The sequence below is a fragment of the Mustela nigripes genome, chromosome 1 (assembly GCF_022355385.1).
Source record: "Mustela nigripes isolate SB6536 chromosome 1, MUSNIG.SB6536, whole genome shotgun sequence".
NCBI lineage: Eukaryota > Metazoa > Chordata > Mammalia > Carnivora > Mustelidae > Mustela > Mustela nigripes.
In genome coordinates, this window is record NC_081557.1 from 14,195,057 (window position 1) to 14,214,447 (window position 19,391).

Consider the following 19,391-nt stretch of genomic DNA (forward strand, 5'->3'; position numbering starts at 1 on the left):
AAATCCACAAAGGACAAGTGGCTGAGGAAAAAGTACATGGGAGTGTGTAGTTGAGAGCTGACCTGAATCACTGCAATCATGCCTAGATTTCCCCAAACTGTGACTCCATAGATGAGAAGGAACAGCAGGAAGAGGAAGACTTTCAGCTCAGGGGCATCTGTTAATCCAAGAAGGATGAACTCTGTCATGGAGGTGCAGTTCTCCTCCTTAATTTCTGCCATGTGTCAGGTACAGGAAAACAAATGTTAAATGTGTGTTTCTTCTAAAATGGGAAGAAAAAGAACAGATTCATTTTAACCTCAGAGAAATATAGCATTGATATCAAATATTGTATTTATACAATATAACAAAAACACAGTTGCCAAGTAATTCAAGATGTTAAGTGTCTGACTGGATCCCAATGATCAAAATTGACTTTAGCATCAGAAGAAACATTAAAAAACTTAAATGATTCCAACTTTTACCACAACATATTGAGATGATTAACTAAATTCGATTATTGGGTGGGTTTCAAAATAGAGCTAATGGTACATTTCAAAGCCACACAGAAATGTTCCTCTGTTCTCTGAAAACCCTTAAGAAGCTCAAACAGCAGTACCTACTGTGATTCTATAAAAGATATACTTTCTTTCTTTTTTTTTTCACTGAGTTTTTCAGGATCAAATATTTGAAGCAAAGTTTCTAACAATCCTCTTTAGAGATTGTGACACATTTTTTGAGGTCTGCAGCTCACAAAACCCTTTTAAATTCTGAGGGTTTTGAAGGGGCAGGGGCGGGGGCCAGATAGTGGGTATTATGGAGGGCACGTATTGCATGGAACACTGGGTGTGGTACATAACAATGAATTCATAACAATGATTTCTCTCTATCAAATAAATAAATAAAATCTTTAAAAAAAAAAAAGAAGTAGAAGCATATCACTTTCCTGAAGTCATGTTTTTTTCATTATCCAGCCAAGAACAGAGATAAACCAAAACCAAAACAAAACAAAGTACCTGAGTTATTTGTGGGCTTCCCAGTTAAACAGGAAAGCTAACTTGCTAAATTTTTTCCTGAATGTTCTAGGCTGTTGATAAGAAACTATTTCATGTCAACTTCTAAACAACTCCAAAAGAATTCATCTCATTTTCTGAGCAGAGTGAGTTCCCAGGTCTTGACTGTCTGTGGACAGTGTGTTGGGCAGGTGACTGCAACCCTCAGCAGTAGCATGACAATGAAAGAGCCTCTCCATGATCACAAATGCTTGATTTCATCACAGAAACTGGTCTGAAAAAAAGGTGTTAAGAGCAATCAGAAAGAGAGAGAAAAGATAGTTACCATTTGATTATTCAGTATTCTTTCATACACACCCCTGTTTGATGTTACAGAGAAAATGTTCTAATTCAAAAATAAGTGTTTCTGAAAACTAAAACACAAAATAATTTTAAACAGTAACAGCATACAAGTAGAAGTCCTTTTAAAACATTAACTAATTAGAGGAGAGATGGCTTCAATACATCTTTAAAATAACTGTGGATAGGGAACTTACATTCATTTTTATTTTCAAGTAACCAGAGTCTAGCTCTAGCTAACCGACCTGAGTGACAGACATTTTCTCCCTGGTGTTGAAGACGTTAAGACATATAGAGTAGGCAGAGACTTATACTGTAATTTAAGCTCCTGGGAAATGAGCTCCTTAGGCCCCAAACAATTACTAATCCTTAGGGCAAAATATATAAAAATCAAACTGAGACTCTAGGTCATGTAACATATCTAATAATTAATCTTTAAGACATATCAGAAAATTTATTTTTTGAATTATCCCAATTTGCGAAACGACTGTTTAAAACTAAACATGTTCCTTCCCAGCCTTCATGGTGCTATGCGATATTAAATCTAAGTGTCATACGTGTGGGAGACAGCTTTTAGACCATAATGAAATAGCATGAGTATTTCTTCCTTTCTAATAACATGATAGAATCCCTTAGATTCTTCCTATAGGGCATAGTGACAAATATCATATTAGAATTCCTTTAAATACTGTAAAATTAATGATGCTACTCGTCATATAACTATAGAATAGATCACATTTATTCAGCTCTTGCTAGGTGTTGAAAACTATTCTAAATATTATGTAAGTGTTAATTCCTTTTAGCTTCCTATTAACAAGCCAGGACAGAGTTCTGGGTTTCATGCTTATCTTACAAAGGAGAGGATGGAGACACAGACAGTGGCCACTTGAATCAACTCAAAATAAGCAGCCAATAAAAGCAACTACAGCCGTCTGGTTTTTCCACTCATAGGAATGTATGAAAACAAGAGCAAAACCAGAGAGATTTCTGAGGTTGCATTTTTCTTCAGTGCATGTCCAATGCTGGAAGCCATTGAATGGGATTACATCAATTATCTCTAAGATCAGGCAGAGAGGCAGGCAGAGAGGGGGGGGGGGGGGAAGCAGGCTCCTTGCTGAGCAGAGAGGCCCAATGCAGGGTTCTATTCCAGGACCCTGAGGTCATGACCTGAGCCGAAGGCAGAGGCTTAACCCCCTGAGCCACCCAGGCACCCTCATTTTTCATATTTTAATTCCTCATTCAGGGCACCTGCAACACATGGCATGCATCTCTCCTTTCCATCTTACACAATTTCTGTTTCAGGTTATAACTTCTACCAATGTCTAGCTAAATATTTGCCTAACTTGGTTTTCTATGTTCCATTAGTAAGTATTCTTTATATATTATGGGCACACATCCCTTCTCAGCTATAGAACTTGCACTTTTTGCTCCCAAATTTAAGTCTATGGTCTGTTTTGAGCTAATGTCTGTGCATGCTGTGAGGTAAGTTGAAATTTATCTTTTTTGCATATGACTAACCAGTTGCTCATTGCCATTTATTGAAAAGACTGTCCATCTCCAGGAGACTGCCTCAGTAGGTTCTCAGAATCAGTCAACCATAAATGTGTTTATTTTTGGACCCTCAATTCTATTATGCTTTAGGATATGCTCACCATATGCCAGTACCAAGTATAATATTTTTTAAATTTCAGTTTCTCAGTAGTCTTTTGTTATTCATTTCTAAGCACTGAAATATTTTGACATGTTCAAGAACTTATTTTCTTAGTGTTACATTGGTATTTTATTGTTTACTGTGAAGAAATAAGATTATTTTGAAATACTGATGCTATATGTTGTGATCATGGTGAATTTGATTATACTCATAGTTCTAAAATGTGCACACACATGTGTATTTGTGTGTGGATTGCTTAGAATTTTCTTCTTAAAAATCATGTATAGTCATAAGTGACTCTTAATCTCACAAAACAAACTGAGGGTGGCTGGGGGGAGGGGGTTTGGGAGAAGAGGGGTGGGATTATGGACATTGGGGAGGGTATGTGCTTTGGTGAGTGCTGTGAAGTGTGTAAACCTGGTGATTCACAGACCTGTACCCCTGGGGATAAAAATATATGTTTATAAAAAATAAAAAATTAAAAAAAATCATGTGTAGTCTGAATAAAACAAGTTTTATTTCAAATCTGGATGACTGACTAGTGGACCAATTAATTTATTAATCTATTTATCCATCTTTCTATGTATACTTATCAGTCTATTGATATTTCAATCTGTGATTACTGACAGTAGACATTCTGCATTGTTTTCTCACAATAGGGAGTTCAGTCATTCCTTACCCATTAATTGGGATGATAGCAACAGCTTTGGTAGATTGAAGTAATATCCTCTCCTTCTACTTAATTTGTAATTTTTACCTTGATTGGTTGCTGGATGGTGTCAAATAATTTCCCGGTATCTATATGGTGGACATGTGATTTGTGTTGCCTATTACTCTACATTAGTGATGTATTACATTGTTTTTCATATGCTAAACCAACCTTGCATTTCTGCAATAAATCTCACTTGATCATGGTTCATAATCCTGTTAATAAAACATGTTTTTTTGCATTTATTTTATTTCATTATTGGGTATAGTATTCTGTTGAGAATTCTTGTGTTTATATCCATGAGAGATATTGGTTTATGCTTTCTCTTTTCTTATAGATTTTATTTATTCAATTGAGAGAGAAACAGAGCAAGAGCAGGGTAGAGGGTCAGAGCAAGAGGGAAAAGCAGGCTCCCTACTGAGCAGGGAACCAGATGCAGGGCTCAATCACAAGACCCTAGGATTAGACCTGAACCAGTCATTTGCTTAATCAACTAATCCACCCAGGCACCCCTGTGTTTTCTTTCTTATGTTGTCTTTGTTTTGCTTTGTTATCAGGGGAATACTGGCATAATCCAATGAACTCAAAAGAGCATCATGTCCTCTATCTTCTATATGAGTTAATTAACAATTGGTACTATTGCTTATATACTTATTTAGTAAAAACATCTGGTGAAACAATCTATGTCTGGATATTGATGGGAGAGGCAGGGAATATCTTCATTATAAATTGAATTTATTGTCTACATATCTATTCAGATTTTCCATTTGTTTGTCAGTTTTGGTAAATTTATGTTTTTCAGATTTGTGTCATCTAAGTTGACTAAATTGTTGGTAAATAGCATACAATTGTTTATACTATTCATTATACTTATTTTAATTTACTCAGGATTACTCTCCTCAATGACTATTAATTTTGTTTCTTGTTTCCTTTCTTCTTATTAATTCTAGCTAATTTTTTTCAATTATATTACTCTTTTCACAGTATAAACTCACTGATCTCTGATCCTCATCTTCTTACTTTATTGGTTTGTGCTCTAGTCTATTATAAACTTCCTTTGTTCATTCTTTTGTTTGTTTTACTTTCTTAATGTGGAAGATATGTTTCTAGTTTCAAAAGTTTTTCTCTTTTCTAATATAATTATTTGAAGACCTAAATTTCCTTGTAAACTCGAAAAAGCATCTATTCAAATTTCATAGGTTGTTCTTCATTTTCTTCATTGACTTAATCAAGAGCAACATAACATCTCTGCTACTTTTCTACAAGTGTTCCAGGTGAGCTCAAATCAAGGAAGTGACACTAGGTAAAGGAAGGCAGTTTCACGTATGTGAGTATATATGATTATATAAAATAGTGTGGGATATATATCCCAATTTGTGAAATCAAGTTGACTTTTAATTCATTACTATATGTTTAAAATCATAGCACTATTCCAAATTGTTTCATGAAAGAATATAAGATTATGGTAAAGTTTTTACATTACCCTCAAAAAAAAAAAACAGCTAATATTTTTCTCTCAATAGTTTTCTGAACTAATTTGAGATTTATCCATAAATGGAGTACAGAACAAAGAATATATAAGTCATTCAAGCAAAATTAATGATAGAAGAAAGATAAACATGATGTCATAAAATTTTTGAAAAGTAAGAACCCATATCTATTTAGACATTTTATAATAAATATTGCTAGTACTAAAAAAAAAAAAAAATTGTTCCTAATAGGCACAATAATCTAGGCTTTTTTTACTTCTTTGTTTAGATTATAATTAAAAATTACAGTTAATTTAAAACCACTTTAAAGGGGTACCTGGGTGCCTGGGGTGGCTAAGCTATGAACTCTTAATTTCAGCTCAGGTCATGATCTCAGATTTCTGGGATGGAATCCCACAACTGGCTCTGCAGTCAGTGCCAAGTCTGATGAGATTCTCTTTCTCTCTCTCGCTTCTTGACACCAATCACCCATTTAACCCATCCTGCACCCAACCCCTCAGCAGCAACCCTCAGTTTCTTCTCTATAGTTAAGAGTCTGTTTTCTGGTTTGCATCTCCTTTTTCCCCCCTATGTTCATCTGCTTTGTTTCTTAAATCCACATATGAGTGAAATCATATGCTATTTTTCTTTCTCCAACTGACTTATTTTGCTTAGCTTAACTCTCTCTAGCTCCATCCACATCTTTGCAAATGGCTAAATTTCATCCTTTTTGGTGGCTGGGTAATATTCCATTGTGTATATATACCACATCTTCTTTATCCATTCATCAATCAATGGAAATTTGGGCTCCTCCCATAATTTGGCTTAAAGATGAAACATTTATGTGTTCTACAAGTAGGTTTAGAATTCAACTTTAAGTGAGCATTTTATTCCAATGGAGAGTTAGAGTGGAGACTCAAAGTATAAAACAAACAAACAAAAAATAAAACACAATAAAATGAGAGATCTAGGTCAGAGATGCCTGTGTTTGTAGTAATGTTTATTCACTATGTTAACTATATGTGTGTTTGTGGAGTTTTTACATATAACTACACTTTTTTTTTTTTAAGATTTTATTTATTTATTTGACAGAGAGAAATCACAAGTAGGCAGAGAGGCAGGCAGAGAGAGAGAGGGAAGCAGGCTCCCTGCTGAGCAGAGAGCCTGATGCGGAACTCAATTCCAGGATCCTGAGATCATGACCTGAGCCGAAGGCAGCAGCTTAACCCACTGAGCCACCCAGGCGCCCCCATATAACTACACTTTTATATATGTGTGTATGTGTGCATATATATGCTATATACACACATATATAAGATATACAGTAGATATGAAATATAAATACAATATAAGAGAGGGAAGAGGAGAAAAGGACAGAAAGAGAGAGAGAGATTGGGAGCCAGGGGTCGTTCTAAGCTCTTTACCCATGACATGTAATTTAATTTTCCTAACATTCATGGGAGTTAATTAATACTATCTCCATTTTTTTTCAGCCGATTTCATATCTGAAGTTCCAAAATCAATGGACCCTATAACAGCAACAGCAACAACAAGAATAAAGAAAACAAGAAATAAGCAATAAATATTAAAAAAGACAGAAAGGTAAAAAACATCACATACTTTTGTGGAAATCTCATTCTATATATAAACTGTTGGACAAAGATGTGTTCTTCATTATAAAATAGGAAAAATCCAATTTTGGAAAGAATCAAAATTTCCTAACAGATACTGAGAAAAGTGTGATTTTCAAGTGCTCTTCATAAAATACATGAAGGTTATAAGCAAACTATATGTATCTTAAGGATCCATTACTAATATTCATTTAAGACATTTGAGATCTAGGAAAGCAAAGAAGTAAGCTTCAAGTTTGAAATGGGCTCAGTCCTACACTTGAGGCCAACTGAAGAGGCACAAAGGCAAAGGAATCAAAAAGAATCACTCAGAAACACCTACCTCCTGGCTCTTCCCTCCACTCGAGCACTACACCCCACACATTCACCCCTGCACCAGCCTCCACTTTGGGACCCTGAGTCTTACTAAGAAAATATTTCTAGGAAAATATTTTGGAGCTCACCACTTTCCTGACAGCTTCTTTTACATCCTTGTTCCTCAAGCTGTAGATGAGGGGGTTCAGCATGGGAATCACTATGGTGTAGAACACCGTGGCCACCTTGTCAGTATCCATGCTGTTGCCAGAACTGGGCCGGCAATAAATGAAAAGAATAGTTCCATGGAAGACAAGGATGGCTGTGAAGTGGGAGGCACAGGTGGAAAAGGCTTTGTGCCTTCCCTCTGCAGAGCGCATCCTCAGGATGGTGATGAGAATAAGTGAGTAGGAAGTGAGGATGATCACGATGGTGGTGATCTCATTGAAGGTGGCCAGGATGTACAGCAGCAGTTCATTGACAGAGACATCAGAGCAAGCAAGTGATAAGAGAGGGGGTAGATCACAAAAGAAGTGGTTAATCACATTTGATCTATAGGAGGAGATCTCAAGAACTAAACACAAGTGGATCAGAGAACACACCATTCCAGAGAGGTAGCAGAAAGACACCAGCTCCATACAGAGATCCTGGGACATGGTGACCATGTACAGCAGTGGATTGCAGATGGCCACAAAGCGGTCATAGGCCATCACAGCCAGCAGGAAGATCTCAGTGATTGCACAGGTACAAAATAAATAGAATTGCACCATGCATCCCAGGAAGGAGATGGTTTTGTCCCTGTGTAAGATATTGGACAGCATCTTTGGCACAATGTTCGTGGAGTAGCAAAAATCCACAAAGGACAAGTGGCTGAGGAAAAAGTACATGGGAGTGTGAAGTTGAGAGCTGACCTGAATCATTGCAATCATGCCTAGATTTCCCCAAACTGTGACTCCATAGATGAGAAGGAACAGCAGAAAGAGGAAGACGTTCAGCTCAGGGGCATCTGTTAATCCAAGAAGGATGAACTCAGTCATAGAGGTGCAGTTCTCCTCCTGAATTTCTGCCATGTGTCAGGTTCAGGAAAACAAATGTTAAATTTGTGTTTCTTCTAAAAAGGGAGTAAAAACAGATTAATAATAACTTTAGAAAAATATAGCATTGATATCAAATATTGTATGTATAAGATATAACAAAAACACAGTTGTCAAATAATTCAAAATGCTAAATGTCTCATGGGATCCCATTGATCAAAATTGTCTTTGGCATTAGGAGAAACCTTAAACAAATTAAACCTTGTCTATCACAATACATTGAGATGCTTAATTAAGTTCAGTTATTTAATGGAATTTAAGATAGATTTAAGGATACATTTCAAACCCATAGAGAAATTGTCTCTGTTCTGCAGAAACTTAATAAGTGCTGTCCAGGAGAGTAAAACCTACTGTGATTCCAAAAAATTTAAAAAATAAATAAAAAATAAATCTTTTTTTAAAAAATTGAGTTTATCAGGAACATAAATCTGAAATAAAATTTTCTAATATTCCATCTTCGAGAACTGTATCAATTTTTGAGGTTTGTGGCTCGCAAAAATCCTTAAAATTTTGAAATATTAAATAAGAGATTTAAGATATACTTTGAACATGCGAATTTTACTTATCAATTTAACTGTTTCATTTATTATAATCATGATGATCTATATTAATAAAGATTCAGAAAGATAGAACTCTTGAATACATTGTTTCTGGAAAGTAAGGTGGCATCGTATATCCAAAGTCTTAACCCCGACAACAATAAAAGCTATATTGTATTTTTTATGAGAGATTATATTCTTAATAAGGTGTTGTAAGAAATATTTAGTTACATTGATAAAATTGTGAAAAGCTATGTTCAAAACTATGTTGCAGTACTGTTTATAATATTACAATGAAAAAGTTGACTCAGAAATAGTAATTTTTAAAATGTGGTCCATCATATCTGGGACATAAAATTATGAAGCTATTTAAAATTACATTTTGAAGGTGGTTAATTAAAAAAAAGGACACTGAATAGTACACTTGGTGTATATATGTAGGTATAAATAAAGAGGTACATTTAGATGTATGAATGCATATCATTAGAGATCTATCTCTAACTTTAAGATGAATCCTTTACCCTCCTCAAAAAAGAGGTGCCTGAAAACTCTCCCAAATTCTCTAAGTAGTTTGTTGGGAGAAATGGTTACATTGATTATCATCTAAGAGGGATTGAGACTCCTTGAGACCATTCCTCAAATAAAAGGCAAATAGAGGTTGAAGCATTCTATTCTGGGCCCTCCCTTCTAGACAGCAGAGGGAGTATACTCTTGACCTCTATGCATATGTGTAATGAAATTTAAGTGAAGAGGTTCGGAACTAGAACATAACTTGCTATCTTCACCATATCTTGAACAAACTTTAAATAGAGGAAAGAAATCAATTTCTTGAAGTTATGATTGTTTGTTTTCATTACCTGGCAAAAAACAACAACAAAACAGAACAAAATACCTGGGTTATTTGCCTGCTTCTTCCTAATATTGTAGGCTGATAATCAGAAACTATTTCATGACAACTCCAAAACAAATCCAAAATAATTCATTTCATTCTCTGAGCACAGAGTTCACAAGTCCTGACTGTCCATGACCATCTGGCAGGCACATTAATGCAACCCTCAGCCTTGGTAGGACAATGAAGGAGCTCTTCCATGATCATAAATTCTTGATTTCATGAAAGAAACTGGTCTGAAAGGAGTTAGGAGGAAACAGAAAGAGAGAGAGAAGAGAGCTACCATCTGCTTATTCTATATTTTTTCATACATACCCTTGTTTGATGTTAAGGAGAAAATTGTTCTAAATTCACTATTGAGTGTTTCTGAATATTGAAAAGCAAAAGCATTTTAAACAGTAACTGCATACAAATAGAAGCCTTGTTAAAACATTCTCAGATTAGAAGAGAGATGAGTTCAATATATCTTTAAAATAATTGTTGACAGGGAACATTTTCTATTTTCATTTCTATTTTCAAGTAACTAGATAGAGGCTGGTTCTAGCTAGTGAACTTGAGTGACAGACATTCTCGCTGGTGCTGAAGATATGAAAATGTGTAAGCAGACAGAGACTTATACTGTAATTTAAGCTCCTGGGAAATGGGATCCTTAGGCCCCCAAACAATTACTAATCTCTATGGTATAAAAAATAAAATAAAATAAAGCTTAAAAATTAAACCTAGACTACATGTGATATAGCAGAAATAAGATTCATCTCTATGGCATATCATCAGGAAATTCATTTTTTAAATTATCCTAATTTAGGAAATGACTCTTTAAAACCAAACATGCCTCTTTCTGTATTTCATGGTGTTATGTTATCACAAGTGTCATATGTGTGGGATACAGCTCATAAGGCAATTATGAAATAACATGAAGATTCCTTAGGAATTCTTCCTTTTTCATAACATGATAGAATCCCCTATATTCTTTTTTTTAAAGATTTACTTATTTGACAGACAGAGATCACAGAGAGAGAAAGAGAGAGAGAGAGGAGGAGGAAGCAGGCTCCCTGCTGAGTAGAAAACCCAACTTGGGGCTTGATCTCATGACCTTGGGATCATGACCTGAGCCAAAGGCAGAGGCTTTAACCCACTGAACCACCCAGATGCCCCAAGAATCCCCTATATTCTTATAGGACACAGTGACTAATGCTATATCAGAATTCTTCTACACACTGTAAAATTAATGATGTTAGTTGTCATAAATATAGACAAAAATATTGTCTACTATAGAATAGATCACACTTACTGAGCCCTTGGTAGGTGCTGGAAACTGTTCTAAATATTATGCAAGTATTAATTCCTTTTAGCTTCCTAGTAAACTAGCCAGGAAATAGTTTGGGTTTCATGACTATCTTACAAAGGAGAGGATTGAGACACAGATAGTGGCCACTTGGATCACCTCAAAATAAATAGCCAATGAAAGCAATCACAGCCCTCTGGTTTTTCCACTCATAGGAATGTATGAACACAAGAACAAACCAGAGAGATTTCTAAGATTTCATTTTTTCAGTACATGTCCAATGCTGGAAACCATTGAATAAGACTACATCAATTCTCTTGTCTAAATGTGTTCTTCTTCTGACTTCATAATATCAATCTAGGCCACAGGATTCTATTTGTTTGTGTGTATCGCTGGCTGTACACATACGTTTTTAAAGGTATATGTGGTCAGCAAGTAATCTAAAGCAAATAAATTTGTGCACACTCAACTACCACATAATATGTTCCTAAAATTGCTGTGCCAAAGATAACAGCCAAGGCTGAGGAGACCTTCCCTTTGGTTCTCCATTCCCAAATTACCTTTCACAATTAACAAAAGAAAAGACAAATTCTCACCAGCTCTCTGTTTTGGAGTTTCCCCATGAGTAAAAATCTGTGGGCCAAAGGAAAGAAAGAGCTGTGATTACTGGTGTTGTTCTTAAGGCCATTGTTCATGTTTTAGTTCCTCATTCAGGGCACTTGCAACTAATTCATGGCTTGCATCTCTCCTTCTTTCCATCTTACACAATCTGTTTCAGATTACAACTTCTATCAATAGCTAGTGAAATATTTGGCCTATTTAAAAATTTTTTACTTGGTCTTCTATGTTCTATTAGTATGTGCTCTTTATATATTATGGGCACAAATCCTTCCTCAAATTAATAATCTGCATTTTTACTCTCAAATATAAGTCTGTGATCTGTTCGAGTTAATGTCCATGTATGGTGAGAGGTAAGATTGAAATGTATCTTTCTTATGGCCACTGCCGTCTTGGCCTTGAATGGCTGGGCAGCTGCTTATGGTCTGAATGCTGAGGCTCAGCAGTGGGCATGGACTCTTGCTGGGGCTGGCCCTGGCAGCAGAGGCATGGTGGATGGGTTATTGGATTGGTGTCACTGGCTTTCACTTTTTCTTTTCAGAGGAGCTGGTCTGCTAACATGGCGGCTCTGGAGACCCTGGCCTCAACCTGGCGTTGTTTTGCTGCATCTATGATGTTTCAGTCTGTGAGTACTGAGAGTAGACATCCTGCATAGATTGAAGTAATTTCCTCTATTTATACCTTACTGGTAAATTTTATCTTGAATAGGTGCTGATTGGTGTCAAATAATTTTTCTATATCTATAAGGTGGCCATGTGGGTTTTGTTGCCTTTTATTGTATGTAAATGATGTATTACATTGTTTTTTTTTAAGATTTTATTTATTTATTTGACAGAGATGATAAGTAGACAGAGAGGCAGGCAGAGGGAGAGAGAGAGAGGAAGAAGCAGGCTCCCTGCCAAGCAGAGATCCCGAAGCGGGGCTAGATCCCAGGACCCTGAAATCATGACCCGAGCTGAAGGCAGAGGCTTAACCCACTGTACCACCCAGGTGCCCCTACATTGCTTTTCATATATTAAATCAACCTTGCATTTCTGGGGTAAATCTCACTTGATCATGGTTCATAATCCTTTTATATGTTTTAGTGCATTTTATTTATTTTACTATTGGATATAATATTTTTTGAGAATTCTTGTGTTTGTATGCATGAGAGATATTGGTTTGTGTTTTTTTCTACCTTGTCTTTGGCTTTGGTAAAAGGGGAATACTGGCATAATCACATGAACTACAAAGAGCATCATGTCTTGTATGTTCTCTATGAGTTTATTAACAATTGGTACTAATGCTTATATACTTAATTTAGTAAAAGCAACTGGTGAAGAAGTCTGTGTCTGGATATTGGTAGGGGGAGGGAGGGAATATTTCATTACAAATTGAACTTATTCTTACATATCTACTCAGCTTTCCTATTTCCTTATGGGTTTTGGTAAATTGAGCTTTTTCAAATTTGTCTAATCTAAGTTGACCTAATTGTTGGCATGAAATTATTTATACTGTTCATTATACTCATTTTAATTTACTCAACTTAACTCTCATCAATTCTCTTTTTTTTTAAATTTATTTTTTATTTTTAGCATAACAGTATTCATTATTTTTGTACCACACCCAGTGCTCCATGCAATCCGTGCCCTCTATAATACCCACCACCTGGTACCAGACCTCCTACCCCCCCCCTTCAAAACCCTCAGATTGTTTTTCAGAGTCCATAGTCTCTCATGGTTCACCTCCCCTTCCAATTTCCCCCAACTCCCTTCTCTCTAACTCCCCATGTCCTCCATGCTATTTGTTATGCTCCACAAATAAGTGAAACCATATGATACTTGTATTAATTTTGTTTCTTGTTTCCTTTTCTCTTAGTAATTGTAGCTAAAATTTTGTCAATTATATTAATCTTTTCATGGTACAAACTCATTGATCTCTTCTGCTCTTCACCTTCCTGCTTTATTGGTTTGTACTCTGGTCTTTATTATCATATTATTAACTTTGTTCTTTTTAATTTTTTTTTTTTTTTTTTTTTACTTTCTAAATGTGGATGCTATGTTTCAAGTTTCAAGAGTTTTCCTTTTTTCTTTTTTTTTTTTTAATATCTTTTGTTTATTTATCTGACATACAGAGATCACAAGTAGGCAGAGAGGCAGGCAGAGAGAGAGGAGAAAGCAGGCTCGGAGCAGAGAGCCCGATACAGGTCTCGATTCCAGGACCTCGGGATCACGACCTGAGCCGAAGGCAGAGGTTTTAACCCACTGAGCCACCCAGGTGCCCCAAGAGTTTTCCTTTTTTCTAATAAATAGTTAGTTGAATACCTATATTTACTTGTAAACACTAGGAGGAATCTATTAAAATTTTATAGTTTCGTTTTCATTTTCATCATTCAATCCAGTCTAAGCAATATAATATTTCTGCTACTTTTCTACAAGTGTTCTATGTGAGTTAAAATCAAGTGAGTGACACTGTGTAAAGGAAGGCAGTTTCACGTATGTGAATACACTTAAATATGTAAAGTAGTGTGGGATATAATTATATATCCAAATTTGTGAAATCAAGTTGATTTTAATCCATTACTGTAAATTTAAAATCATATCACCATCCCAAGTTACTTCATGAACCAATATAAGACTACCGTGCACTTTATACATTACCTTCAACAAAAACAGCTAGTTTTTTTCTCTCAATAACTTACTGAACTAATTTGGAATTTATCCAAAGATGAATACAGAACAAAGGATATATACATTTTCAAGCAAAATTAATGACAGAAGAAAGATAAATATGATGTCATAAAGTTTTCGAAAAGTAGGGACCTGTACCTATGAGGCTGTCTTATAATAAATATTACTAGTACTAGAGAAATTTAATCCTTCCTAAAAGTTACAATAATCTAAGTTTGAGAACTTATTTATATAGATTATAATTAAAATAACAGTTAATTTCAAATGACATTTAAGAAAAACAAATGGGTCTCAATATTTTTTAAATTTTTGTTTATTTATTTGAGACAGAGAGAAAGAGAGCATTAATGGGGGAAGGGCCCGAGAGACAGGGAAAAGTAGACACCACCCTGCTCAGGGAGCCTGAGACAGGGCTTTATTCCAGGACCCTGAGGTCATGACCTGAACCAAAGGCAGACACTTAACTGACTGAGCCACACAGGGGCCCCTGAATGGCTCTCAATATTTAAAAGAAATCTACTTAATTATCTTATGAAGACTACCTAAGGAATTCTGATGAAGGGAATTGAGATATGAATTTTATCAAATGGCCATATAAATTAATAATATATTTATGTTGATTGATAGGTGATTGAAAGGTAGCATAAAATATAGGACATGAATATATTTTATTCCTAATATTCTGAGAAACAAGTCTATATTTCTAAAATTCTTGTCAATATTTGTATCTTCCACACGAGAATTTTCTGAAAGAATTAAGAATAATAATTTTGTCTTATGCAAATTTTCATTCCTTCAAGTGCCTATCATGTTACCTTGTAGGCTTATGGCACAAAATAGTAGTTCAAAAATATTATTGAATCATTGACTTAACTGTGTATGTTCATTTCATGACATTGTTCATGTTCTTTACTCCCAAATAAATCTTGTGTGTTTCTCTCTTATTTCTCCTAAAAATTTGCCCACCCTTCAAGGTCAAGCAAAAGATGCATGCAATGATGAAACAATCTCTGATATCCACCAATGATTTTGATCTGTGTCTCCCCACCAACCATATTGTGATAATAATACTGGCTTGTGAGTTTCTTGAACATGAGACAATGTATATCTTTCCTTGTGATCTACTTCACTAAATTTAAAATACAAAAGTGATTATTTAACATCTACAACCTATCGGTTAGCAAGGAAGAAAAGGGAATAGAACTAGAATTTACTGCACACATTCAGCATGCCAGATTTGTTGTCTACATTTCATCTTCCCCCGCATACCACCTTATGAACTACATCATATTATATCCTTTTGTAGATGATAAAAACCGGCTCATATAAATCAGCTGGTCTGGTTCATATTATCAGGGCCAGGTATAATTTCTCTGACCTAAAATTCATAACTTTATATTGTAAATACCTGAGGTGATTTTTTTTTAATCTGAAGTGATTTTTTTTTTTTTTTTTTAAATAAAAAAATGAGCTTGAGGTGCCTGGGTGGCTCAGTCAATTGAGTGTTTGACTTTAGCTCAGGTCATGGTCTTAAGGTCATGGGGGAGAGAGTACACGCTCCCAGCTTAGTGGGGAGTCTTCTTGTCCCTCTGACCCTCCCCCTGCTCATGCTTTTATGCATGTGCTCTCTCTCTCTCAAACGAATAAATAAAATCTTTTATAAAAAATGAGCTTGATACACAGGTTATTCAACGATCACAGAAAAATGGTCTATAATAACAGAAGTAAGTTTTACCAGTACATACATTCAAAATGAACAAAAAAAATGTGTTTTTATTATCTGACTGTGTCTTTGATGCCTTTATTTCTCAGGCTGTGATGACAGGATTCAACATGGGGATCACCATTGTGCAAACACTGATACCGCTTTGTGTGCTTGGGCTTTTGGAGTTATGGCACACAGAAGGAGAAGAGAATGGTGCTGTGGAAAATGCTGATGGCAGTCATGTGTGAAGCTGATAGGTCGAGAAGATTTTGGGGTGCCCAGTTGCTGAATGCATCTGAAGGCTGGTGGCAATGAAAAACACATAAGGCAGGAGAATGAAGAGCAGTGTGTTCACCTCATTAATAGTCGTGGCAGTGAAAAGAAGTAACTGGTTGAGATAAGACTCAAAACAAGAAAAAGACTTTAGTGGAGAGGTGTAACAGAAGAAGTGATGATTTTCAACCATAAAAAGATCATTTGAAAGCAGAACATGTGAGGATCAAAGACATTCTACTCCCCATGCATGTGATATGGCCACTAGTATGGAACAGGTTTTCTGGGACACAGAAACTGCATAGGGGAAAGGATTGGGGATGGCTACAAAGATGTCATATCACATACCATTATAGCAGATAGAATTAATGCAATAAGCACAGAGATGACTAAAAAAGAAGTGCATCATGTACCCTGAAAATGCATTTTTACCTCTTTTTTCTTCAAGTTTTTTTTTTTTTTAAGATTTTATTTATTTGGCAAAGAGAGCAAGAGGGCACAAACAGAGGGAACAGCAGGGGAGAGGAAGAAGCAGGCTCCCCACTGAACAGGGAGCATGATGCAGGGCTTGATTCCAGGAACCTGGGATTGTGAGCTGAGCGGAAGGCAGACGCCCACCAGCTGAGCCACCCAAGCGCCCCTCTTCTTCAAGTTTTTATTTAAATTTCAGTTAGTTAACACACAGTATAATATTAATTTCAAGTGCAGAATTTAGTGAGTCATCACTTACATACAACACCTAGTGCTCTTCACAAGCACCCTCCGTAATACCCTTCACAGATTTAAGGCATCCGCCCCACCTCTCCCCTCCAGCAACCCTCAGTTTCTCCTCTATAGTTAAGATTCTGTGTTCTGGTTTGTCTCTCTTTTCTTCCCTCACTATGATCACCTCTTCTGTTTCTTAAATTGCACATATGAGTGAAATCATCAGATATTCGTCTTTCCTTGACAGACGTATTCCGCTTACCATCGTACATTCTATCCCCATCCAAATCATTGCAAAGGGCAGTATTTCATCCTTTCTGATGGCTGAGTAATATTCCATTTTACAGATATCCCACATTTTCTTTATCCATTTATCAGTTGATGGGCAACAGGGCTCCTTCCATAATTTAGCTAGAAAAGGAAATATGTATGTTTTCTACAAGTAGATTAGAATCCTACTGACATGTGACAGTATTTTATCCACAATGGAGAGTTAGAATGGAGAAACAAAATAAAAGCAAGCAAAAAACAAAAATGTGTGATGCACAGAAATGCGGGTACTGGTAGTAGTGGTTATTCAGTGATGGAAAGTTTGAAGAGGGACAAATGCAAGTGAAATAAAAGGAATCACTCAGAACTCTCTACTTCCTGGCTTTTCCCTCCACTCAAACACTACAGGCTACCCATTTACCCTTCCACCAGCCTCCACTTTTGGGACACTGAGTTCTGTTAAGAAAATATTTTCTAGGAAAACATTTTGGAGCTCAACACTTTCCTGACAGATTCTTTCACATCCTTGTTCCTCAGGCTATAGATGAGGGGGTTCAGCATGGGAATCACTATGGTGTAGAACACCGTGGCCACCTTGTCCGTATCCACACTGTTGCCAGAACTGGGCCGGCAATAAATGAAAAGAATAGTTCCATGGAAGACAAGGATGGCTGTGAAGTGGGAGGCACAGGTGGAAAAGGCTTTGCGTCTTCCCTCTGCAGAGCGCATCCTCAGGATGGTGATGAGAATAAGTGAGTAGGAAGTGAGGATGATCACGATGGTGGTGATCTCATTGAAGGTGGCCAGGAAGTACAGCAGCAGTTCATTGACAGAGACATCAGAGCAAGCAAGTGATAAGAGAGGGGGTAGATCACAAAAGAAGTGATTAATCACATTTGATCTATAAGAGGGGATCTCAAGAACTAAACACAAGTGGATCAGAGAACACACTGTCCCAGAGAGGTAGCAGAAAGACACCAGCTCCATACAGAGATCCTGGGACATGGTGACCATGTACAGCAGTGGGTTGCAGATGGCCACAAAGCGGTCATAGGCCATCACAGCCAGCAGGAAGACCTCAGTTACCACACACGTGCAAAACAAATAGAATTGCACCATGCATCCCAGGAAGGAGATGGTTTTGTCCCTGTTTAAGATATTGGACAGCATCTTTGGCACGATGATTGTGGAGTAGCAAAAATCCACAAAGGACAAGTGGCTGAGGAAAAAGTACATGGGAGTGTGAAGTTGAGAGCTGACCTGAATTACTGCAATCATGCCTAGATTTCCCCAAACTGTGACTCCATAGATGAGGAGGAACAGCAGGAAGAGGAAGACGTTCAGCTCAGGAACATCTGTTAATCCAAGAAGGATGAACTCTGTCACATTGGTACAGTTTTCCTTCTCCATGTTTCCACTTTATTGAGGTTGGAGAAAATATTAATAGTTACTCTCCATTATATGATCCCAAATTCAATTTTTGACTGTCTTCTAAAAAAATATGATAACAAGTATGTTAGGTAATGTTTTCAGTGAAGAAATAGGACCTTGCTTTCCTGCAGCCATTGTGGCAAAGATGCACAAGACACCAGTTTAATTCACAGATCACACAAAAACATAGACATCCCGAACACTTTATATGACTCCTTAAACGAGGCCTACACAATTCAGAGCTAGAAATTGAATCATTGGAAAGACATCAAACATTATTTAATTAGCCATATTGTTGAAACTCAAATCCCTCTTTCCTGGCAGAATGTTTAATGAGTACTGGGAATATTGAGATCTCAGGAAATAATTTTTTAAAATACACAGAATTCTCTGTTTTCCACAGAAATAATGAAAAGTCTATGTATTTAAGATTGTTAATTCACCAAGTGTTCATTTTTTTATCACTATGTTTTAAATAGAGAAGTAGCTTTTATGGTACTTACCGGCATTTTTTCTGTAAAATTAGCATAGTGATTTTGTTAATTATGCTATTCAATGCCCGCCATTTTTCAGGGAACTGGCCCTGGATTCAAACTTCTTATAACTATGACTCTGAAGCCTTATAATGACCTTTGACAAATATGTTCACTGCTTTAAATCTATTTGAGGAACTAATCAGAAATGTACCATGAAAGTATTAAATGTTTGGTGGTGCATTGCAACATTATTTGTGATAGTAAAACTCAGAAAGAAAGTGTCAAACAAGAGGGAAATGGTCAAAGCTATGGTACCTATATATTATGCAAAACTATGCAGCTATTAAGGGGA

The 19,391-nt window shown here is 36.2% G+C and overlaps 2 protein-coding genes across 2 annotated transcripts; both read right to left on the reverse strand.

Annotated features, from left to right (window-relative positions):
- Window positions 1-7,210: 7,210 nt before the first annotated feature.
- Window positions 7,211-8,155, reverse strand: LOC132006679 (olfactory receptor 5L1-like). The gene has a single exon (XM_059385001.1). The coding sequence runs from the start codon at window positions 8,153-8,155 to the stop codon at window positions 7,211-7,213; it is 945 nt and encodes a 314-aa protein (XP_059240984.1).
- A 9,451-nt stretch (window positions 8,156-17,606) lies between these two features.
- On the reverse strand, window positions 17,607-18,542 carry LOC132010171 (olfactory receptor 5L1-like). The gene has a single exon (XM_059388102.1). It carries the CDS (start codon window positions 18,540-18,542, stop codon window positions 17,607-17,609), a length of 936 nt encoding a protein of 311 aa, XP_059244085.1.
- Window positions 18,543-19,391: the final 849 nt, after the last annotated feature.

Coding starts and splice junctions, on each gene's coding strand:
- LOC132006679 (XM_059385001.1), bottom strand. CDS start 8,155: ATGGCAGAAATTCAGGAGGAGAACTGCACCTCTATGACTGAGTTCATC.
- LOC132010171 (XM_059388102.1), bottom strand. CDS start 18,542: ATGGAGAAGGAAAACTGTACCAATGTGACAGAGTTCATCCTTCTTGGA.